At 67.1% G+C, this 23788-nt stretch overlaps 2 protein-coding genes across 3 annotated transcripts; one reads left to right on the top strand and one right to left on the bottom strand.

The window, feature by feature from the left end:
* Positions 1–1760: 1760 nt before the first annotated feature.
* On the bottom strand, positions 1761–13572 carry DCST2 (DC-STAMP domain containing 2). 2 transcript variants are annotated; one of them, XM_039512707.1, is made up of 16 exons: positions 13167–13292; positions 12448–12830; positions 11966–12136; positions 11658–11759; positions 10858–11052; positions 10061–10126; positions 9182–9395; positions 8338–8495; positions 8057–8221; positions 7132–7299; positions 6740–6840; positions 5977–6107; positions 3967–4094; positions 3699–3792; positions 2606–2866; positions 1761–2095 (listed from the first exon to the last, which is right to left on the bottom strand). In XM_039512707.1, exons 2-16 carry the CDS (start codon positions 12764–12766, stop codon positions 1966–1968), a joined length of 2403 nt encoding a protein of 800 aa, XP_039368641.1. In that variant the 5' UTR covers positions 12767–12830; positions 13167–13292; the 3' UTR covers positions 1761–1965. The 2 variants fall into 2 exon arrangements, with proteins under 2 accessions (XP_039368641.1, XP_039368642.1); XM_039512708.1 differs by lacking the exon at positions 12448–12830 and having other exon boundaries at positions 13167–13572.
* A 478-nt stretch (positions 13573–14050) lies between these two features.
* Positions 14051–23788, top strand: DCST1 (DC-STAMP domain containing 1). Its single transcript, XM_039513180.1, has 16 exons — positions 14051–14227; positions 14356–14481; positions 14914–14988; positions 15307–15435; positions 17515–17654; positions 18365–18977; positions 19160–19303; positions 19668–19789; positions 20051–20208; positions 20637–20736; positions 20954–21049; positions 21226–21352; positions 22054–22170; positions 22461–22603; positions 22928–23041; positions 23540–23788. The coding sequence occupies exons 1-16, from the start codon at positions 14191–14193 to the stop codon at positions 23786–23788; spliced, it is 2490 nt and encodes an 829-aa protein (XP_039369114.1). The 5' UTR covers positions 14051–14190.

Raw genomic sequence — 23788 nt, 5'->3', positions numbered from 1 at the left:
TGGGGAGTGTGGTCTGGTGGGTTAGAGCAGGGGGCCAGGACTCCTGGGTTCTGTTCCCAGGTTGGGGTGGGGCTGCAGCCTGCCCCTGCTCCCTGGGCGGGAAGCCATTCCCCACACAAACTGTCTCTCACTTGACAACGCAAGTTTCTGTTCCTGTTTTTCCCGTCGCTGTTTGTTCTGAATTATGCAAAGGGGGAAACTCCCCCTGGCGGATTTGCACAATGAAATGCTGGGGGGGCCTCGCCCTGCCCCTCCCCATAGCCTGGGGGGCAGTGCCAGGTGCTGGCTGCTGTGCCTGCACTGCCCAAGGGGGGGTGAGAAGGGATCTCGCGGTTCTGCCAGCTCACAGCCCCTCCCTGCTGGCTGGTGCTCAGAGCTGGCGGGGGGAGGGCAGCGTGTCCACACCGACCCAGCTGGCAGGGAGCCACCAGCCCTGCGGGTGGGACAGGCTGTGCCTGGAGCCAGCTTGTACCAGGTGCCCCTTCCCTGTATGAATCAGGTGCGTTTAACCCTCAGGGTGCCAGGCCTGGCTGCGCCCCCCTGCCCTGGGGTGTCACGCGCCCTGACAGCTGGCCATGGGGCGCCACCTGGTGGCCTCCCTGGTGCATGTGGCCGGCCCTGCACCCCACGGAGCTGGCTCTGCAGGGTGGGGACTTTGCTCCCCCCCGCTCTCCTGTGGGTTTGGCTGGCAGGGCCCTGCGGATGTGGGGGTCACGTGGGGATGTGCTGCCCCCACCCCCCTGCGCATTAGCTAGCCCCTGGGTTTTACAGCTGTCTGTCTTCATTTCCCGGCTGGGCGCTGGGTGGGGGAAAAGTGCTTAGTGCCCTGGGGCACAGCTGGTGTCCCCGAGTGCCCCCCGGCTTTCTCAGCCCCCCCATTGTAAATAGCTTGTGGAATAGAGCCCCTGCCCCCAGCTATCCACTGCAGGGAAATGCAGATCTAGGGTGCCCTGCGCACCTCCATGCCTTAACTGAGGGCTGCCCCCGCCCCCGCCGGGCCTCACTCGCCCCTGCACTCCTTGCTGCTTTCTCTGGTTGCACTATGTGGGCAAGTTGGCCCAGGAAAGGAAGGGGGCCCGTTCTGTGGGCTGGGGGCCGCCCCCTCCTGCGGAGGCAGAGGAGCCCCAGGGGCCGCCCCAGAGCTGCGGCTTCCCCCCCCCGAGGGGCGTCTCTGCTGTTTGCACATTCCCGTCTGCCCTGGCAGCAGCGCCCCCCCAGCCCCTGGGGAGTATTAGCCCCAGATCAGAGTTTATCTATATTTAAAGAGATGATGTAATATATTTCTCCCCCCTCCTAGCCCCCAGTGCTGTCTGCTGTCATTGTCAGTCCTTTGGGGGGGGTTTGGGGGGCCTGGCCTGGCCTGGCCTTAAAGTGCCTTATGGTGAACTTGAAATCTCGGCTACTTGAACTTCTCTAGTGTAAAGAAACCAAAGTACAACTCGAGTCAGCGGGAGCTGGCCCAGGGTCGGGCCCCGCACGCGCTTTTTGGTTGCTGTTATTTTTATTTTTTAAATGAAGGCTGCTTGACAATAAACGGAGAAGCAGGGAGCCTCGGCGCGCCCGTCTGTGTGTGGCTGGCTGCCTGGGGGACCCTGCCTGTGCTGGGGGTGGCCGGGGGGCTGCAGGGTCAAGAGCGCCCCGGTGGGGCAGGAGGTAAATGGGGTAACAGCAGCCCCTGGCCCCAGAGAGCCGGGGGGATGCAGACGCTAGGCCTTGCACCCAGAGCCCCCCTCCATGGCACAGAGAGTCCGGTGCACAGATCAGCCTGAGCCGCAGGGCGCTTTATTGATGGTGCGGTCCCTGGGGACCGGGCTCCCAGGCAGGGGGAAACCCCCTGGTGCCCAGGCCGGAGCCCATGCAGCCCCGAAGTCAGTCATGCATTGGGGGACAGGACCATCTGCCTGGTGCCCCCACCTGCATGGTGCATCTGTCTCCTTGGCACTGGTCCGGCTCCTGGTGCTTCCCTCACTGGCTGGTATCTGGGATCATCTTCACTTCCTCCAGCTCCCCTGGCTCTGGGGGCCTGGGCCCCGGCAGGGCCCCTCCCTCCCCGTCACTGCCCTCAGGCTGCTCCTGGTAGCTGAAGTCCAGGTCGCTGCGGGGCAGAGAGGGGAGGCCCCTGAGATCAGTGCTGGCAGATGGGGCCTTCAGCACCTGGCCCCCGCGCTCCCCTCCCACACAATCCTGCTGGGCCCTGTGCACCTGCTCTTCCTCCACCTCCCCTCTCTGCTTCTTCCGGGAGCCCCCTCCCCACAGCCCTTCAGCCCCGCCCAGCGGCTGCCAACATTGTCTGTCAGAAATCCAGGCCGGACCACGTGTGGGTGCCCACGAGCCCCCCTGCATGAGGTCACAGGGCCCCCCTGCTCTGGCCCAGCTGCCCCCCAGGTGAAATCCCTCCTGACTTTCGGGCCAGGCTGTAGTGGTGCTGGGGGAGTGGGTGGGGCCCAGCTTGCAGCGCCAGCCCCAGCGAGGCTGGAAACACGGGTGGAAAGGCAGCCTGGGCTGAAGCAGTGTGGGGCAGGCAAGAGCTCTCCCTATAGCATAGGCCTCCTGGGTATCCCCTATGGGCCCTGGTGCCTGGACCTGCCCGTTCCCAGCCGCTCACCTGGAGCTGTCATCAGCCGCTGCCATGGGGCTGGGAGTGCTGGCCCCGGTGCTGTCTCCGCTCTCATCCTCCTCCAGCTGGGCCCAGACCCACGCGGCCAGCTCCTGGGGCAGGCGCCGGCAGGAGCCCTGGCCCTGCACTGCTTGGCGGATGCGCTGCCTTAGCAGCTGGCGCAGCCGGCGCCTCTGCTCCTGCTCCTGCCCCCGCAGCGCCCGTGTGGCGCCCAGCCATAGCCCCACGGTCTCCTCGTCACTGGAGTCGCTGTGGGGACGAGAGCCAGGCTGAGGCAGGGGAGCCAGCTCCTCCCGCTGGGCCCCTCGGCTCTCACCGGCCACAGCCTGGACCCCAGCCCTGGGGGGAGCCTCCTTCCCCAGCCGGCGTGTTGTGTTGTGTTGTATCCAAGCTAGAGCTCTACACAACAGGCAGCAAATGCCAGTGCCAGTTGGGGGGGGCAGAAATAATGCACCGGACCCCCCAACACTACCTGATTGGCCCCCAGGTGCCGGAGAGCCGTAAATCTAGAGGAGCTGGTGGGTTTTGGGGTGTTTTGATTTTTATTCCTCGCCTCGCCCTGCCCCCGTGCTGTGTGGGGCAATTAGTGTGACTTTGCCCCACTTCCCCCCCATCAGTTCTGTACCCCCAGCCCCACCTCTGCTCCTCCGGTAGCTCCAGGGGCTCTTTACTCCCTTTCCCAGGCCTGGGGGGCTGCACTAGGGTCCCCTCTCCCCATTCCAGGCTGGGTGTTCGGGGAGCCAGCGGAGCCATCCCATTGGTCACAAGAGCTGGGGGGCTGGAGCAGAGCCAGCCTGAGATCCTATTTCTTCTGTTCCCCACCCCATGAGAAGGGAGGGGGCAAGAACACTGCCTGCCTCCTCCAGCAGCTGATTGGCTGCCCTGCCCAGGGAGGCGGGACGGTGGGGCAGGCAGCCAACAGGAGGGGAGCTCGTGGCATTGCCTGACTGACACCAGCCACGCAAACCGAGCCCATGATGCCCCTGCCCCCAGCTGATGCCAGGCCCCTTGCCGTGGGCTCTGTGCCCCATGGTGGGCACTGGGTGCTGGTGCCCCCAGGGCCCCTGCCGCCCTCACTCACATCTCTTCGTCCATGTCGCCCTGGTAGGCCAGGGGGGCCATGCAGATGGAGCAGACGTTGCTAAGCAGCTGGTAGCATTCTCTGCAGTAGATCCCTGGGGAGGGGAGCAGGGCAGGGGGAGGGAGGGGCGTCAGACTCAGCTCTGGCTGTCCCTGCCTGGGGGGGGAAGGGTCACTCACCCACCCCTCTTCCCCCTCCAGCCCTGCCCTCTGCTGCCCCCAGTCCCAGGCTCCCCTCCCCTCGCTGTCACCTGCGCCCTGCTTCCTACCTCTGCAGCCAGGGGTGATGCAGGTGATGAAGTCCTGGCTGGCGGCCCCACCCCCGATGCGCCCACAACCCATGCAGTACTGCTGGTGAACGCCCATCCTCTGCGCCAACCAGGCGCACAGGGGAAACCTATGGGCACAGAGCCGGGGGGCGTCACTCACAGGAGGGGGGTCACTGGACATGCACAATGGGGTTGCAGGGTGGGGTATGGGGTTACTTGGGGGTCATTGGGCATGCACAATGGGAGGGTTGCACAATGGGGTTGCAGGGTGGGTATGGGGTTACTTGGGGGTCACTGGGCATGCACAATGGGAGGGTTGCATGGGGTTGCAGGGTGAGGTATGGGGGTTACTTGGGGGTCACTGGGCATGCACAATGGGGTTGCAGGGTGGGGTATGGGGTTACTTGGGGTCACTGGGCATGCACAATGGCAGGGTTGCATGGGGTTGCAGGGTGAGGTATGGGGTTACTTGGGGTCACTGGGCATGCACAATGGGAGGGTTGCACAGTGGGGGGTTGCAGGGTGAGGTATGGAGGTTACTTGGGGGTCACTGGGCATGCACAATGGGGGTTGCAGGGTGAGGTATGGGGGTTACTTGGGGCACTGGGCATGCACAATGGGAGGGTTGCACAATGGGGTTGCAGGGTGAGGTATGGGGTTACTTGGGGGTCACTGGGCATGCACAATGGGAGGTTGCACGGGGTTGCAGGGTGAGGTATGGGGTTACTTGGGGGTCACTGGGCATGCACAATGGCAGGGTTGCACAATGGGGTTGCAGGGTGAGGTATGGGGTTACTTGGGGTCACTGGGCATGCACAATGGCAGGGTTGCACAGTGGGGTTGCAGGGTGAGGTATGGGGTTACTTGGGGGTCACTGGGCATGCACAATGGGAGGGTTGCACAGTGGGGTTGCAGGGTGAGGTATGGGGATTACTTGGGTGGGTCATTGGGCATGCACAATGGGAGGGTTGCACAGTGGGGGCTTGCAGGGTGAGGTATGGGGTTACTTGGGGGTCACTGGGCATGCACAATGGGAGGGTTGCACAGTGGGGGTTGCAGGGTGAGGTATGGGGTTACTTGGGGGTCATTGGGCATGCACAATGGGGTTGCAGGGTGAGGTATGGGGTTACTTGGGGGTCATTGGGCATGCACAATGGGGGTTGCAGGGTGAGGTATGGAGGTTACTTGGGGGTCACTGGACATGCACAATGGGAGGGTTGCACAGTGGGGCTTGCAGGGTGGGGTATGGGGGTTACTTGGGGGGTCATTGGGCATGCACAATGGGGGGGGTTGCAGGGTGAGGTATGGGGGTTACTTGGGGGGGTCATTGGGCATGCACAATGGGAGGGTTGCAGGGTGAGGTATGGGGGTTACTTGGGGTCACTGGACATGCACAATGGGAGGGTTGCACAGTGGGGGCTTGCAGGGTGAGGTATGGGGGTTACTTGGGGGGGTCATTGGGCATGCACAATGGGAGGGTTGCACAGTGGGGGCTTGCAGGGTGGGGTATGGGGGTTACTTGGGGGGTCATTGGGCATGCACAATGGGGGGGGGTTGCAGGGTGAGGTATGGAGGTTACTTGGGGGGTCACTGGACATGCACAATGGGAGGGTTGCACAGTGGGGGCTTGCAGGGTGGGGTTACCGGGTGGGGGGGTCACTCAGCCTGCACCGGAGGGGAACTGCACGGCAGGGCGATGGTGAGGGGGTCTTGCAGTGTGCACAGAGGGGGTTACTCAGGGTGGGGGGGACAAGCCCATGGGATCTCAGAGGGGGTAATGCCACCCCTTGCACGAGGGGCACAGGAGCGTGAGCTGCCCCGCGGGCCCCCGCTCAGGTCTCCATATCTGCCAGTCAGGAGCCCAGGGGTGAATGGGGCGAGCTGGCGGCCAGGGCCTGGGATAGATCCCGTGAGCCCCACGCATGGAAAGACTCAGAGGACGGTTCCACCCTGCCCAGGCACCTGGCTCGAGACCGGGGGGCTGGCCCCGGGGGGAGGGGGCTCCCTTACTTGGAGGCGAGGATGAGGAGCAGGTTGGTGTGGCCTTCGTCGGCCGCCCGCTGCCTCGTGGCCCGGAGCAGGGAGCTCGCCAGGCCTGTCCGCCGCGTCAGGATGCTGTTGTAGAGGAAGCACGTCCGCTCCTAGGGAACGAGGTAGACGCGGTGGAGGGATGGGGGGCTGGGCCTGGGATAATCATAAGGGGAGGGGCTGGGTGTGGGGCAGGGGCTGGATGTGGGGGCATGTCAGTGGCACGGATGGGGACTGGGTGTGGGGAGGCGTGTCAGCGGCACAGGACGGGGCTGGGTGTGTAGGGGGGTGTCAGCGTCACGGGGAGGGGGGCTGGGTGTGGGTGGGGGGGGTCAGCAGCACCGGATGGGGGGCTGGGTGGGTGTGGGGGTGTCAGCCGCAGGGGGCGGGGTCTGGGGGTGGGTGGGTGTCAGTGGCACATGATGGGGCTGGGTGTGTGTGGGGTGTCAGCGGCACGGGGAGGGGGGCTGGGTGTGGGTGGGGGGTGTCAGCGGCACGGGGCGGGGCGCTGGGTGTGGGGGGGTGTCAGTGGCACGGGGCGGGGCGCTGGGTGTGGGGGGGTGTCAGAGGCACGGGGCGGGCGCTGGGTGTGGGGTGTCAGTGGCACGGGGCGGGGCGCTGGGTGGGGGGGGTGTCCATAGCAAGGGTCCATGTTCTGGCTGGGGGGAGGGATGGAGAGATTCCCCCGCGGAGGGCCCAGGGAGGACCCAGGCCTACTGTCCGTCTGGCTACGGGGGGGTCTCACCTGCTCGCGGGAGGGGTAATACGAGGCGCACACCACCCTGCGCAAGCGCCCCACATAGCTGCCGAAGACAGCGATGAAGAAGCAGACACCGTACATGAGTCCTGTGAGCAGGAGGGGGCGCCAGTCAGACGTGGGGGGCTGGGCACAATGTGGGGGCTGCTGGGCGCAGTGGGGTGCATCTGCCAGCCACACTGATGGAGGGGGGCTGAGGCTGACCCTGTGGGTGCAGCTCTCCCGCGCGGGCTGGTGAGCCGTGGGGCGGGGCATATGGGGCCTTGCACACGCACTGACATGGGCACCCCCGGGGCACACAGTGCATCTGGCTATGCTCAGACAGCGCAGGCAGTGACGGCTAGTGCCCAGGTGCACCCGCCCCCCCGCCGGCTGGTCACCAATGAGCAGGTAGGTGCGGTAGTCCGGCTCAGCAGGGCGCAGGCGGCACCGGCGGGACAGGACACTGACGTTGCCACGCTGCAGGGCGTCGAACGCAGAGACCAGGTCGCGGTAGATCTCACCCGTGTAGCCTGTCCCGTTCACACTGACGCTCATCACCACGGGAGCTGCCGGCAGATGGGCTGGGTTAGTGCAGGGCCGGGTGCGGGCAGGGAGCGGCTGGGGGCCCAGGGGCCGGCGGGGCCGGGTGTGGGCGGGAGCGGCTGGGGCCCAGCGGCCGGCGGGGCCGGGTGTGGGCGGGAGCGGCTGGGGCCCAGGGGCTGGCGGGCCGGGTGTGGGCGGGAGCGGCTGGCTGGGCCGGGTGTGGGCGGGAGCGGCTGGGGCCCAGCGGCCGGCGGGGCTGGGTGTGGCGGGAGCGGCTGGGGCCCAGCGGCCGGCGGGCCGGGTGTGGCGAGGAGCGGCTGGGAGCCCAGCGGCCAGCGGGCCGGGTGTGGCGGCGGAGCCCAGGGCAGGCTGGGCCGGGTGGGGGCGGGGAGCGGCTGGGGGCCCAGCGGCCGGCGGGGCCGGGTGTGGGCGGGGAGCGGCTGGGGGCCCAGCGGCCGGCGGGCCGGGTGTGGGCGGGAGCGGCTGGGGCCCAGCGGCGGCGGGGCGGGCGGGGCGGCCGGCGGGGCCGGGTGTGGGCAGGGAGCGGCTGGGGGCCCAGCGGCCGGCGGGGCCAGGTGTGGGCAGGGAGCAGCTGGCTGGGCCAGGTGTGGGCGGGGAGCGGTGAAGGGTCCGGTTTCTGGCAGGGCCGGGTTAGTGGTTGCATCCCACTCCCCAATGTGCCATCCCTGGGGCCAGCAGGAGCAGGTGGGCCTGGCCAAGGGGGCTCAGCCAGCGCCGAAGGGTGGCCGGCGAGGGGCGGGGCTGGGCCGGGGGACTCACCCCTGGCCACGATCTCGCCATGCAGCTGGTAGCGGACCAGGTCGAGCAGCCAGAAGACCCCGTAGTCGAGGAGGATGAGGGCGAGGCCGAGGAGCACGTGGCGTAGGACGCCTGCCAGGGCCAGGCCGTAACCCAAGCGCTCCCGGCGCGACAGGAACGGGGAGCCTGGGCCAGGCGGGAGGAAGCCCCATTGAGAGCGGGTGGGAGCTGGGCGGGAGCAGCCCCCTCTGCCCAAGGCCCTGCCCCTCGGTGCCCCGCTTGGCCCTGCCGCAGCCCCTTACCTGGGCAGATGTACTTGGTGCTCTCCCGCGCGGAGAGGGGCAGCACCGTGGGCCTGCCCTGCCGTGCCCGCAGTACGTCCATGGCCAGGAAGCGCCCTGTGATGTAGATGTTGTCGAAGTTGTCGTCGTGCAGGTACCGTCTGCGATAGAGCAGGGCCCTGCGGGAACACCAGGCTGAGGGGGGCGCGGCACAGGGAGCAGGGCAGGGGAGCCAGGACTCGCTGGATGGGAGTGGGGGCTGGTGGTTGGAGCAGAGGGCTGAGAGCCAGGACTACTGGGTTCTCCTCCCAGCTCGGGGAGGGGAGTGGGGTCCGCTGGGTTAGAGGGGGGCAGCTGGGAGCCAGGAATCCTGGGTTCTCTCCCCGGCAGGGCCGGCTCCAGACCCCAGCGTGCCAAGTGCGCGCTTGGGGCAGCATTTTGCCGGGAGGGCGGCAGGCGGCTCCGGCGGACTTTCCGCAGGCATGGCTGCGGAGGGTCCGCTGGTCCCGTGGCTCTGGTGGACCTCCCGCAGGCATGGCTGCGGATGCTCCACCGGAGCCGCGGGACCAGCGGACCCTCCGCAGGCACGTCTGCAAGAGGTCCCCCGGAGCCGCGGGACCAGCGACTGCCAGTGCACCCACCGCGGCGTGCCGCCGTGCTTGGGGCGGCCAAATTCCTAGAGCCGCCCCTGCTCCCCGGCTCTGGGATGGGGGGTCTGATGGGTTAGAGCGGCCGGGGCTGGGAGCCAGGACTCCTGGGTTCTCCCCGCAGCTCTGGGGGGCAGTGGGGGCTGGTGGTTGGAGCAGGGGGGCTGGGAGCCAGGAATCCCGGGTGCTGGCCCTGGCGGGCTCTGGGACACACTCACTGCAGGTACAGGTAGAGGAGGACGCAGGAGGAGACGTGTGCGAAGAGGCCCAGCACCTCTCGGGCTGGCTGCAGCCGCAGGCCAACAGCCTCCATGATGTCCAGGGCCACCTGGGCCAGGCTCTTGGTGGAGTTGAGGCTGACGTCGAACTGGTGCACGGCCGAGATGTTGAACTCAAACTCCCTGCGCACGCGGCTCAGCACCCTCAGGACAGCTGGGAGGTCAGAGCGGGGGGGGGGCGGGGGTGAGCACCCGGGAAGGCAGAGCCACAGGGGCTGGGTTTAGAAGTGGGAGGTCAGAGCCATGGGGATATGCGAGCTGGGGGTCAGAGCCATGGGGTGAGCACTGGGGAGGGCAGAGCCATGGGGGAGTGTGAGAACTGGGGGCAGAGCCATGGGGGTGAGCACTGGGGGCAGAGCCACGGGAGGTGAGCACTGGGGGCAGAGCCACGGGGTGAGAACTGGGGAGTCAGAGCTATGGGGATATGAGAGCTGGGGGTGAGAGCTGGGGGCTCAGAGCCACAGGGGTGAAAGGTGGGGGCCGAGCTGTAGGGAGGTGGGGGGGGGTAAAGCCACAGGAGGGGTGAGGCCTGGGGGGCAGAGCCATGGAGGGCAGTGAAGCCGTTCAGGGGACTGGAGGGGGAGGAGATCTGGAGGGGCAGAGCAACTGCAGGTGGGGGACACCCCGGTGGGCTGGAGGGGGGAGACCTGGGGGAAGAGCAGGGGGCTGAGGCCCAGCGGCAAACGGACACTGGTCACTGCAGTGCTGCTGAGCACATGGGGGGGGGCTGCCCCTTCCCAGGGCTACAGGGCAGCGCCTCCCGCAGCACATGGAGGACAATGTCCTGGGGACCCCCCCGCTGCGCCCCCCGGCACTCACGGGCCACGACTCTCCTGCGCAGGAAGGGCTGCACGTACTGGGGGATGACGCAGAAGACCAGGAGCGCTGTGGGGAAAGTGGGGGGCTGCATGGGGGGAGCTGTGCCCAGGTGAGCTGGGGGGCTCCGTACCTATTGCCTCGGCCAGCCCCACCCAGCAAGCCCCGAGGGGGCCCCACACTACCCGGTCTCGGGTCACCGGGTCCTGCCTCTGCGCCCAGGGCTGCACCCTCGCGGTCCCTTCCAGCCCCACATCGCTGGGATTCTCTGACGGAGCATGGCCCCGCCCCCTGGAGGTGTTGGCCCCGCCCCCTGGAGGTGTTGGCCCCGCCCCCTGGAGACACTCATACACCATTGGCCCCACCACAGCCTAGTTACACACCATTAGCCCCGCCCAGGGAACGCACCATTAGCCCTGTCCCCAGGGAACACCCTTGGCCACGCCCAGGGAACGCACCCTTGGCCCCGCCCAGGGAACGCACCATTGGCCCCGCCCAGGGGACTCACCATTAGCCCTGCCCCCAGGGAACACCCTTGGCCACGCCCAGGGAACTCACCCTTGGCCCCGCCCCCTGGGGGGCGGGATAGCTCAGTGGTTTGAGCATTGGCCTGCTAAACCCAGGGTTGTGAGTTCAATCCTTGAGGGGGCCACTTAGGGATCGGGTTAAATCAGTCCTTGGTCCTGCTAGTGAAGGCAGGGGGCTGGACTCGATGACCTTTCGGGGTCCCTTCCAGCTCTAGGAGATAGGTATATCTCCATATATTATAACTCCCCATTGGCCGCGCCCAGGGAACTCACCATTGGCCAGGCCGCAGAGCGGCTTGAAGAGGAGGAGGATGTAGCAGAGGAAGAAGAGGGCAGGGATGACGCGCTCACACTTGTCCTTGGCCGTGTCGAAGAGCCGCAGGCACTTGGTGTAGGGGGCACCCAGGTCCTGGTTGCACACCTCACCCACGTGCACCAGCCAGTACCACACGTTCCGCAGGGCCCGGGCTGTGGGGACAGCATGGCAGGGCACCCTGGGGCAGCAGGGCAGGGCAGGGGCCCGAGGGTGGGCGAGGTGGCATAGGGATGATGCCCATGAGTAAGGGGTTGCAAGCCAGGGTATGAAGATGTGATCCTGGGGCACAGGGAAGGGGGCATGGGGCTGTGGGGGTATTGGGGCATGAGGGCAGTGCCATGGGGCACCATGTGGGGCACAGGAGATGGGCTTTGCTCCAAGCCATGGCTGGTGCCTATGTCCCCCCGCCCAGCGGGCAAACAGAACGGAAGCAGGGTGGGGTGGGGGGGGACGGGACTGGGGTTGGGAGCGGGCTGAGGGTAGTGAATGGGGTCCCAGACTGGAGGCTGGCATAGAGGAACAAGTTGAGGGCCCCAGTTTGGGGGCTTGCTAGGGTGAGGAGTCAGATTGGCTGGGGGCTGGCGGGGGGGTTGGATCAGGGTTTTGGGTGGCTGAGGGGGTGGGGTCAGATGGAGCAGGGTGGGGTAGGTGGGGGGGCGGGTGGAGCAGGCTGCAGGCTGAGCTGACCCAGGCTGCAGGGGGCCAGCAGGAGGCGGTCACTGTCGGTGCCGTGTCCCAGCTGCCCCCCGCCACTCACCAACGTGCCGCACAGAGTCCATGACGGAGCGGAAGAACTTGCGGACGCGGTCACCCACCACCTTGGCCTTCTGGGCAATGGCCTTGATCCTGGTCAGTGCGCCTGGGGGCAGGACATGGTGAGCATCTGGGAGACAGCCCCCCACAAGGGCCCCCCCGCTGCTCCCCACATTGGGCACCGCACAGCACCCCCAACGGGATACCTCAATCCCCCTGAAACAACTAGCCCTCCCCCCAGCTTCCACAATGGATCCTTCCCTGCCCCCCCAGCTCCCCAGTTGTGACCCATCCCCCCGCTCCCCGTCTCACTGAGCAGCGGCTCCCTGGCTTTCTGCAGCAGCTCGGCCGTCTGGTTGAGGGTGAGTTCGGCCCCGCAGGACACGGACTGGGCCGCTCGGGCGAAGTTCCGCAGGATGTTGGTGCAGGGTCCCTGCATGGCCATGCCCAGCGCCACCAGCAGCAGCATGTTCTTCCCCTGCTCTGCAGGGGGCGGCAGTCACCCAACGGCATCAGTGGGGCAGGCAGGGCAGGGTCTGGGGGGATGCAGGGTGCCCAGGGGGGCAGACTGGGAGCTGGGTGCCAGGTGGAGGGTGTGGGGCAAGTGGCACCAGTTCAGCTGCCCCCACTCCCTGTGGCCACTCGCGGTGTGCCAGGCAGGGGCATGGCCAATATGTCGGGCAGGGGCAGGGGCAGGGGAGCCTGGGGGCGTGAGGGTGACGCCGGGTGATCCCGGCACTGGGTTTGGTCCCTGTGGGATCGGGCGGGGGGCAGGGCTGGCGGGGGGCACTTACTGGAGAAGACGTGGGGCAGCATGAGCAGGACGGTGACGCGCACCTTGCTGGAGAAGGCCATGCCCAGCCCTAGGCCAGCGCCCAGGCTGGTGGTGGACACCAGGCAGTACCAGACGTTGTAGCTCTGCGCGAAGAGCACCAGGGCACCGTAGAGGCTGGCCAGGGTCATGCCCAGGGCGAAGCTGCCCGCGCTGCGCACCACGCCCCGCACGGGGCTCTCCCCCGCCAGCCCTGGCCCCCCACTGCCCTTCCTGCTCCTGGGCCACGGGCCCTGCTTTGACGTGCCCAGGGCCCTGCGGAGAGCTGAGACAAGCCCCATGGAGCTGGCGCTGGTGGGGGGGACCCCAAATCCTGCACTTCGCCCCACGGAATGGGGCCCGGGGCTGCGGAGAGACGAGGCATTGCTGGGACCCAGACACCTCCAGACACCAGCCCCTCTCCCCACCCCTCTCAGCCTCCTCCCCGCCCCAGCCCCAGCCTGCTTGGCTCTCTCCTGCTCCGGGTGCCCGCTACATGCCCAGCTCTCAGCACGCCTGGGTGGGCATGGGGCTGGCTCCTGCCTAATCAGCCTCGGCTGGTCCAGGGGGCTGTGTGATGCACAGATCAGCTGGGCCCCGCTGCGGACGATGCTGGGGCTGGCCCATGTGGCTCTGAGGTGATAGAACCCAGCTGGCCCTGGCCCGCACCAGCTAGTGGGGGACCTTGTTTCTCCTTCTTACCAGCCCAGTCTGTGGGGCTCTGTGTTCGAGTCTGGCCTGGGGCAGGTGGCACACGCCAAGGGGCCGCAGCAGTGGGGTGTGTGGGGATGGGGGCAGCAGTGCAGTGGCGCGGGGACCTGGCGTCCCACTCCTGGAGAGTCATGGGCACCAGGGCCCCATCAGGTCTCACTTGGGCAGGATTCCATGGCAGGAGTTGCTGCCCGTCGCCAGGATACGGGGCACGGGGGGGGGGGGGGAGCCCCAGGCCTCGCAGCCCGTCGCCGGGATACGGGGCACGGGCGGGCGGGGGGAGCCCCAGGCCTCGCAGCCCGTCGCCGGGATACGGGGCACGGGCGGGCGGGGGGAGCCCCAGGCCTCGCAGCCCGTCGCCGGGATACGGGGCACGGGCGGGCGCGGGGAGCCCCAGGCCTCGCAGCCCGTCGCCGGGATACGGGGCACGGGCGGGCGCGGGGAGCCCCAGGCCTCGCAGCCCGCCGCCGGGATACGGGCACGGGCGGGCGGGGAGCCCCAGGCCTCGCAGCCCGCCGCCGGGATACGGGGCAGGGGCGGGCGGGGGGTGCCCCAGGCCTCGCAGCCCGTCGCCGGGATACGGGGCACGGGCGGGCGGGGGGAGCCCCAGGCCTCGCAGCCCGTCGCCGGGATACGGGGCACGGGCGGGCGCGGGGAGACCCAGGCCTCGCAGACCGCCGCCGGGATACGGGCACGGGCGGGCGCGGGAGCCCCAGGCCTCGCAGCCCGTCGCCGGGATACGGGCACGGGCGGGCGGGGAGCCCAGGCCTCGCAGCCCGTCGCCGGGATACGGGGCACGGGCGGGCGGGGGGAGCCCCAGGCCTCGCAGCCCGTCGCCGGGATACGGGGCACGGGCGGGCGCGGGGAGCCCCAGGCCTCGCAGCCCGTCGCCGGGATACGGGGCACGGGCGGGCGCGGGGAGCCCCAGGCCTCGCAGCCCGTCGCCGGGATACGGGGCACGGGTGGGCGCGGGGAGCCCCAGGCCTCGCAGTGGAGGGAGGAGAGCACAGGTGTCATGGCGAGACCAAAGCGGCAGAAACTGCCCAATACGAGTGAGACCCCCCTCGGGGATCCTGGCCTGGGCCCCAGCCCCTTGAATCCCAGCACCCTGTTACTGGCGGGGCAGCCCCCCCATGGTGCCCTGGGGAGACCCGGCATTAACCCCTGTCTCTCCCCACAGCCCTGAAGCGAGCCGTGCTCGGCCTGCTGCCCGCCTGCTGTGCCCGCTTCCTCTGGAGCCAGCCCGACCAGCTCCGCCTCAGCAAGTTCTTCCTGGGCGCAGGCGTTGGGGGCTTCCTGGCCCTCGGTGAGTCCAGCTGGGACCTGTAGGCAGGCTGGGGAGGCCCTTTGGAGCTGTTAGACCCAGAACGGCCAGGATACGGGGTCCCTGCTGCAGGGCAGGGTAAATGGGGGGGGGCTGCTTGGGAGCCTGTGATGGAGGCCAGTAATGCCAGGGCAGTGCTGACAACAGGGATGTTGGGGTGTCTGAGGGCACTGGGATATCGGGGGGATATTGGGGTGGGGGGGGTCACCCCAGTTTAGCTACATCAGCCTCCACCCCCATTTTGTTAAAGCGATGCCATTGCCTTGCGCTGCCCAGGCTGTGGCCTTCCTGTAGCCGGCCTGAGCCCCCCGTGATGGGCGGGGCATGTGTGGGGCCGGAGGGAGGGATGTGTGGGCAGGGAAGGGCCCGAGGTGCTCAGGGCGGCTCCCACATTCTAGCTTCTTGGCTGTCCAGGCCTCTCCCAGCTCCTCATCTTCCCTATGAGCCTCGACGAGGGTCACAAGATCGAGCTGATGTACGGGCTGGCAGGTGGGTGCCCAGGGGGTCGGTGCCCCCTGGTGGGTATGTGCCCTGTACTGGGGCGTCTCCCCAGGGTGAGTGGGTGCCCAGGGGGTCGGTGCCCCCTGGAGGGTAGGAGCCCATCGTGGGGGGGCAGTGCCCCCTGATGGGTGGGTGCCCAGGGGGTCAGTGCCCCACGGTGGGTGGGTGCCCAGGGCAGGGCTGTTTGTGTTTCCTGTGGTGGGTCGGTGTCTTGTGGCTGAGGGGCGGGTGGGCCTGACCGGTGCCCAGCTGGGCCGCAGGCTGTGGGAAGAAGCCACCAGCTCTCTCAGCCCCCCTCCCCTGCAGGTGTCAGTGCCCTGGGCTGGGGCGTCTCCCCGCACTTCCGCTGCGCCACCCTCCTGGTGGCCCCCAAGTTCCTGGGCAAGGAGGGGAGGCTCTACCTGCTCACCTACGTCCTGGCTGCCGTCTATGACGGTAAGGAGACAGGCCGAGGCTGGAGATGGGTGGGTGTGGGGCCCCCTCACCGGGCACCTGGTGTGACCCCCCCACTGTGCACCTGGTGTGCCCCCCCCCACTGGGCCCCTGTGGGTGACATTCCCCGACTATAAGGATGCTGCCTCTGGCAGGATACAACTGAGTGTATCGATTCAGGGCAAATTGCTCAGAGCCGGGCAGTCACAGCCCAAAGCTGGGGTCCTTTACACACCAAACCAGCCAAACAGAGAGGACTTCGGTCTCACCCCACTGGCTAACCACAAGTCACCCAAGCAATTCCCTTAGACACTCCAGTTCCCAGTATCACCACCAGTGCCACTCATTATGGGGACGAATGGTTATGAAAACCAATACCCCAGTAAAAGAAAAAGGGTTCTGCTGATTGTGATGAACTGGGAACGTTCTTAATGTTTTCTCTGAATACGGTGTTGGTGCCTCAGTGTCCCCTCTGCAGTTCTTAATATCCAGGTGGTGGGGTCAGGGGGGGTGATTGCTGCAGCGCAAAGGGCCAGTGCACCTAAATGCCCGACACTCTGTCTCCTAGCGACTGATGGCCTGGGCCCCTCCTCTGCAAAGGTGCCAACTGAAGGTGTTGGAGACAAAGAGGTCAGGTGACCTCCTGGCCAGGGAAAGGGGCTGAGCAGAGAAGGAGAGGCTGGAGGGGAGTTTCAGTCTGGAGCTGGCTGGGGACGAGGACCACCTAGATATTTAAGAACTGCATAGGGGACTCTGAGGCACCAACACAGCATTCAGAGCAAACATTAAGAACATTTCCAGTTCGTCACACTGATTCCAAAGGACCAAGCCCCAGACCCAGGTCAATATACAAGTCAGATCTTACCCACAAATCAAGCTGTTGCCAATCCTTTAGAATCTCAAATCTAAAGGTTTATTCATAAAAGGAAAAAGGTAGAGCTGAGAGCTAGAATTGGTTAGATGGAATCAATTACATCCAATAATGGCAAAGTTCTTGGTTCAGGCTTGTAGCAGTGATGGAATAAACTGCAGGTTCAAATCAAGTCTCTGGAGTCCATCTCCAGCTGGGATGGGTCAGTCAGTCCTTTGTTCAGAGCTTCAGTTTGTAGCAAAGTCCCTCCAGAGGCAAGAAGCAGGACTGAAGACAAGATGGAGGAGCTGCAGCAGCTTTTTATAGTCTCTTGCCCTGTGGCTTCTCTTTCTTTGTTCAAAAGACAAGCTGTCCAAAAAGCTCAGAGTTCTGTGCATGGGCAGGTCCCTGCATGTCTTGCTGAGTCACGAGGCGGATCTGCTTTCTCTCCATGGGTCAGTTGTGTAGCTGATGGTCCGTAATGGGCCGTCAAGCAGGCTAGGCCGAGCTGACACCAACTTGTCTGGGGTGTCACCCAGAAGCACAGCACAGGTTTGAAATACAGACAGGTCAGAGCCAATATTCATAACTTCAGCTACAAAAATGATACACACACCCAGACAGCAGCATCATAACCAGCAAACCAGAGCCTTGTCTTAGACACCTTCTTTGACCCCCTTTATACAAGATTTGGTGCCACTACAGGACCTTGGTTGGAACAATGATCTATACCAGGGGTCAGCAACCTTTCAGAAGTGTGGGCCGAGTCTTCATTTACTCCCTCGGATTTAAGGTTTCACGTGCCGGTCATACATTTTAACGTTTTTAGAAGGTCTCTTTCTATAAGTCTATAATATAACTAAACTATTATTGTATGTAAAGTAAATAAGGTTTCAAAATGTTTCAGAAGCTTAATTTAAAATTAAATTAAAATGCAGAGCCCCCCGGACCGGTGGCCAGGATCTGGGCAGTGTGAGTGCCACTGAAAATCAGCTTGTGTGCTGCCTACCCCTGATCTATATGGTCCCAGTTTGTGTCAATAACGTCACCCCCTCACTGCGCCCTCACTGGGCACCTGGTGTGACCCCCCTCCCCACTGCACCCTCACTCGGGGTATGGCAAGGGGGGGTTCGTTTTTCACCCCATCTCAGCAGGGGGCTGTCAGGTGGTTCTGGCCCCAGGCCTTGCCCTGGTGCCAGGGGCTGTGACCTGGCCGCATGGCCCATCCCCAGGCCCCATCGCCAACATGCGGCACAACCTGGACGAGGTGATCCGCTCCGTGGGCTGCACCGTGGAGCTGCAGATCAACCACAGCCGGCAGATCTGGAAGGTGTCCACGGCCCCCCTGCGTGCCGTGCTGCGCGACATGGTGGTGAGGAGCAGGGAGCACGGGCAGGAGCCTGGCCGGGATGGGCAATGAGGCGCTCCGGCCAGGGAGGGCACAGTGTGTGTGTGTGGTGGAGGGAGCGTGGGGGATCGGGGGGGAGGCCTGGAGCACTGGGGAGCCTGGCTGGGAGCGGGACAAAGACACCAGGATGGTGGGGAGCCCAGCTGGGGGGGGGGCGCAGGGACACCGGGGAGCCCAGCTGGGGGGGGCATAGGGACACCAGGAGCCCAGCTGGGGGAGCACAGGGACACCGGAGAGCCTGGCGGGAGGGCACAGGGACACCGGAGAGCCTGGCGGGGGGCGGGAGGGCACAGGGACACCAGGGAGCCCAGCTGGGGGGGCACAGGGACACCGGGGAGCCTGGCGGGGGGGCACAGGGACACCAGGGAGCCTGGCGGGGGGCGGGAGGGCACAGGGACACCAGGGAGCCTGGCGGTGGGGCACAGGGACACCGGGGAGCCTGGCGGGGGGGCACAGGGACACCAGGGAGCCTGGCGGTGGGGCACAGGGACACCGGGGAGTCCGGCTGGGGCCGGGCAGATGAGCTGGGCAGTTGAGGATGGGCACCGGGGTGAGGGCAGCGGGACAGGAGCTGCACTGGGTGGTGGTTCCTGGAGGTCCCCCACTCAGCCCAGGGTGGGGTTCCCCCCCATCGTCAGACCCGCCCCCCCCGTGAGCACCTTTTCCCCCAGCAGAAAGGCGGACAGACCCTCAATGCGGAGACCCGGAACGTCTCGCAGGCTTTCGCAGGGCTGAACGAGCAGGTGGCCAGCGAGGCGGGGTACGGCGTGAGGCGCCCGCGCCGGGCACAGGGGCAGCGCGCCGCCAGCACACAGCAGCTGTACGAGCAGGTGGCCAGCGAGGCGGGGTACGGCGTGAGGCGCCCGCGCCGGGCAGAGGGGCAGCGCGCCGCCAGCACACAGCAGCTGAACGAGCAGGTGGCCAGCGAGGCGGGGTACGGCGTGAGGCGCCCGCGCCGGGCACAGGGGCAGCGCGCCGCCAGCACCCAGCAGCTGTACGAGCAGGTGGCCAGCGAGGCGGGGTACGGCGTGAGGCGCCTGCACCGGGCAGAGGGGCAGCGCGCCGCCAGCACACAGCAGCTGAACGAGCAGGTGGCCAGCGAGGCGGGGTACGGCGTGAGGCGCCTGCACCGGGCAGAGGGGCAGCGCGCCGCCAGCACACAGCAGCTGAACGAGCAGGTGGCCAGCGAGGCGGGGTACGGCGTGAGGCGCCCGCGCCAGGCACAGGGGCAGCGCGCCGCCAGCACACAGCAGCTGTACGAGCAGAAAACCAAACTGCGCTGCAAATGTGAGTGTGCCCAGGCAGCGCGGGAGCGGGGGACACAGTGCCAGGCGGCCTGTGAGGGGCCGAGGCGGGGCCAGGCTGCACCAGGCAGGGCTGTCACTGTGGCTCCGCTCGCTCTGTGGGGCTGAGCCGGGGGCTGCGCTGGGCTGTGGCGAGAGGCCCCAGTGACCTGCTCCCCCCCCCAGATGTGATTGACGAGGCGATCGGGCGCTGCCAGGCCTGGTTCGACGCCAAGCACAAGGCCTGTCTGCAGCGCATTGCAGTGCCCCTCATCAGCCATCTGCTCTGCCTGCCCATGAAGTTCAAGTTCCTCTGCCACGTGGTGCAGGGTGAGTCTTTGGGGAGACCCTGGGCTGGGGGCAGCTGTGGGGGAGGGGAAGGGGCCAGAGGGTGACCCCACGGTGGAGGAGCTGGAAGCCCTGGCTGGCTGCTGCGTGCCCAGGTCCAGGGACGTGGGCAGCGGGGTGGCGGAGAGGACTAGGCCTGCTGCAGAGAGTGAGAGACCCTCCTTCCATGACCCCCCCCACGCTAGGACCCTCTCCCACCTGGGGCCCGGTGCTGCCAGAGCCCGGAAGAACCAGGAAGCCCCCCCACACCTTTAGCGGCCCTGAGCTGGGAAGGACAGGTGGGGCTGGGCCCACGGCGGGGGGCTCCCCACACCATGCAGCTCACTTCAAACCCCCTCCCCCGCAGTGATGCACGCCTGGTGCAGGGACAAGATCCCCGTGGAGGGAAACTTCGGCCAAACCTACGACAAGGTGAACGGCTCCGTGGCCGGCATCAGCCAGGACTTCAGCGCCCAGCTGGTCATCCAGGTGTGACCGCCCTGCCCCCGATGTAACGCCCACCCTTCCCCCATCCCTAGGGTGTGACACCCTCCCCCCCCCAAGGTGTGACATTCTAGGGCAGAAAGAGTGCCCCCCTGGGGTTGTAACATCTTCCCCACCCTCCCGGGTGTGAGCCCGACCTCTCCCCCCAGCCAGGCCCCGACGGTGCGTAAAGCCCCCCTGTACAAAGTGCCCAGCCCCCACGCCTGCTGCACCCCCCGCCCCGCTGACTGGCTCTCTGCCCCCCAGCACGAGCCCCAGGACACGCTGATGGGCGTGAACGTGTCCCGGGAGCGGCTCACCGAGGAGGTGACCTCGCACGTGCGTCAGCAGAGCGTCCGGCTGGGCCAGGCCATCTCCGTGCTGCGCCTGCTGCTCTCCTGCACCTTCCTCTTCGTCTTCATCTCGTGAGCTCGGCCGCCGGCCCGCGGGGGCAGGGGACGGGCTCCGTTCCCTTGCACGGGATGGCACCGAGCCTCCACTCCCACATGCCCTGGGGGATGGTATGGGACGCAGCATGGCCTAGGGGGTAGACCAGGGGCTGGGACTCGGGACTGGGCTTCTAGTCCCACCTTGGCCACTGCGTGACCTGGGGCAAGTCCTGTTCCAACTCCATGCCTCAGTTTCCCCATGTGTAAAAGAGAGACGGGATCCCGACCTTGTAAAGCCCGTTGCGACCTGTGGACGAGCTGTGTGCAGCCTCTGGGATGAGGCCTCCCCTGGCAGCAAGGGGTGGGGCCCTGTGCCCCGTGTGCCTGTCTGGCAGTGCCCAGCGTGGGGCGGGGGGGTTGGCCCAGCGGGGCCCCAGGTCTCAGCTCCCCCACTCCTCTCCCAGCGCTTTCTCCTACACGAACCACTATAACCATGACATCCGCTTTGACAACCTCTACGTCACCACCTACTTCCGCCAGCTCGACGCCCGGCGCTGGAAGCAGGTGAGGGCACCTGGCCTGGCTCAGGGAGGGCATGGGGAGCCGCGGGCTGGGGCTCGGGGGGCTCGGCGATGGGCTCTCAGGCAGACAATCCACTAATTGTCCTGCTCCCTGTTGCTGTTCCAGGTGAGTGCCCCGGCCAGGCGGGAGGTGGGGTGAGGGCCCTCGGGAGGGGCAGGCCCCGGGTGCCAGCCTGTGCTGCTCTGCTTTGTCTCTCCAGAAGAAGCGTACGTTGCTGCCCCTGCGCCGGGCCGAGGTCTCCGGCGTGATCTTCCCCTGCAGGCTGGCCGTGCAGCCGCCCGAGCTGAAGAGCCTGGTGAGTGGGGGCCGGGGCCACACTGGCACAGGCTGTTCCTGGCTGCCCGGCGGCGTCACCCCCGTGGGAGGCCTGGCGGCTGGCGCTGACCGAGCATCGCACGCTGTACTCTGGGGGAGCACTGGGCTGGGAGCCGGGAGGTCTGGGGGAGGCTGTAACGCACCCCTCCCCCTCAGATGCTGGAGCTCCTGGAGTGCGTCCCCCCACTGCTCTTCCTGCTGCTGTCCTGGGGCCTCGACTATGTCCTCTACACCATGTTCAGCGTCATCCGGCACCACTCCTTCGTGCAGTACTCCTTCCGCAGTGAGCGCCGGGCACGGGCCCCGGCCCCTCCGCCGCCCCGCGGCCCCGGCCCCAGGGACAGCTCCCCAGCCCCACGGCACCGCCCCATGGCACCATCCCCAGCCCCATCTCCGCCGCCCCGCGGCCCCGTCCCCAGGGACAGCTCCCCAGCCCCACGGCCCCGCCCCCAGCCCCACGGCACCATGCCCAGCCCCATTGCACCGCCCCCAGCCCCACGGCCCAGGCCCACGGCCCTGTCCCCAGCCCCACGGCACCGGCCCCCGCCCCACGGCCCCGTCCCCAGGGACAGCTCCCCAGCCCCATGGCACCGCCCCCAGCCCCACGGCCCCGTCCCCAGGGACAGCTCCCCAGCCCCATCTCCACTGCCCCATGGCACCATCCCCAGCCCCATCTCCTCCGCCCCATGGCACCATCCCCAGGGACAGCTCCCCAGCCCCATGGCACTGTCCTCAGGGATAGGGACAGCTCCTCTGCCCCACGACACCTTCCCCATGGACAGGCACAGTTCCCCCGCCCCATGGCACCGTCTCTGGATGATGGCCTCCCTCCCTCCAGCAGCAGCAACTGCCTTTCACAATATCTGGTAGGGGGCACCCACAGGCAGGGCTCACCAACTCCCCTCCCTGCCTTCTCAAGGCCTCTACAACCCCCCACCTGTGCGTGTCCCTCTCCCCATGACCCCGGCTCTCTGCCCGCTGCAGGCAGCCACCACCTGGAGGTGCGGGTCGGGGGCCGCTCCCTGCTGGCCCGGCTGCTCCGAAGCACCATCGGCGCCTTGAACACGTCCTCCGAGATGGCACTGGAGTCGACTAACCTGGGTGAGGGTGGGGGAGATGGACACCCCTCCCCCACATGGAGGGTGCCCACCCCCAGGCACGTGGCTCCTGAGGGCGCAGGCTCCCGTGGCCTGGCCCATCTCTGCCCAAGCCCAGCTGCTCTCCAGAGCCTGTGGATATTCCCCCTCCCCTCTGGAAATTCACGGGGGGCGTCCGGGCGAGACCCCAGGGCAGCGCCCGCTCCCCTTCTCGGCGCTCCGGCTGCTTGGGGCGGGGGACGAGGGGAACACGGAGCCGAGGCCTCACCCTGTCTGTCTGTCTGGCCCCCACAGCCTGCCTGCCGCAGCCCCAGGCCATGGCGCAGAGCGACTACCTGGCCAGCTGCCTGCCCCTGGGGGCCCTGGTGCTGCTGTGTCTGGGGCAGGTGTATGCCCACCGCCTGCGCCGCGTCATTGCTGCCTTCTACTTCCCCAAGGTGAGCCCCCCACTGAGCCCTATCCTGCCCCTGAGACCCCAGTGCCCCCCTCCCGCACCCCGAGAGCCCCCCACTGTCCCCACCCTGTGCCCTGAGACCCCCCGAGACGCCTCCCTCCCCTCTCTCCCCAACACCCCCGGCCCCCAGTGCTTCCCCTCTTCCTCCATCTCCCCTCTGGTCCCTCCTGCCTGGGCTGGGGGCTGAGACCCCGCTCTCCCCACACTCCTGGGGGTGGGGTCGCCCCCAGATCCCAGGGGAGTGAAGCTGGGGGAGGGGCTCTGCCTTCCTGCCCCCACGGCCCCTCAGGCTCTCCCCTCCGGCCAGCGGGAGAAGAAGCGGGTTCTCTTCCTGTACAACGAGCTGCTGCGCAAGCGCCAGGCCTTCGTCCGGCTGCAGAGGAGACGCATCGCCCGGCGAGCCCGGCGGCACCAGGCCTTTGTGAGTGCAGGCGTCGGGCTGGGTGGGGCGAGGGGCTGGCGAGGGGCAGGGGAGGGCCCTGCAGCCCCCACATACGTACACACCTCTGCACACCCACGGAGACAGCAGCCACACTCACACCTGCTGGTGAGAGCCATCGCACACCCCTTTGCACAATTGTGCACATGCTCACACATGCATGGGGGAGCCATTGCACACACCCTGTGCACACACTCGCCCGCCCGTTGCCACAGGTGGATGGCCACCCCTCCCCACAGCCCTCCCCAGCTCGTGTTATTCGGCTCCTCCCCTCTCTGCTGTCCCAAAGTCCAGGGCACAGCAGCTGGGGCCACAGTCACAGGCTCCCACTCCGACCCCACAGCCAGGACAAGACCCCGGCCTGGGCTGCGGGGGAGGATGCCAAGCAAAAGCCCCAGGGAAACTGCCTCTCCCAGTCCCTTGGGAGAAGGACCCACTGCCCACGCCCGCCTAGAGCCCCCGGCCTTGTCCCTGCTGCAGGAGAAGCCCCTGCTGGAGCGTTTCTACCTCTGGTGCCCACTTCTGCGCCGCTGCCTGCGCCGGTACTGCGTGCTGTGCGGCTCGCCCGAGAGCCACACCTCCCAGCTGTGCCCAACGCCCACCTGCGGCACCATCTACTGCCAGCCCTGCTGGAGGGACATGGGGCAGGTCTGCTTCGCCTGCACCCCCGGCCACGTGTCCCTGTCTGGAGACAGCAGCAGCGAGGAGCAGATGACCTACGCGGACTGA

The sequence above is a fragment of the Mauremys reevesii genome, linkage group 24 (assembly GCF_016161935.1).
Source record: "Mauremys reevesii isolate NIE-2019 linkage group 24, ASM1616193v1, whole genome shotgun sequence".
Classification (NCBI taxonomy): domain Eukaryota; kingdom Metazoa; phylum Chordata; order Testudines; family Geoemydidae; genus Mauremys; species Mauremys reevesii.
Note: the sequence above shows the minus strand (reverse complement) of the source record. Positions and strands in the feature narration are given on the sequence as shown.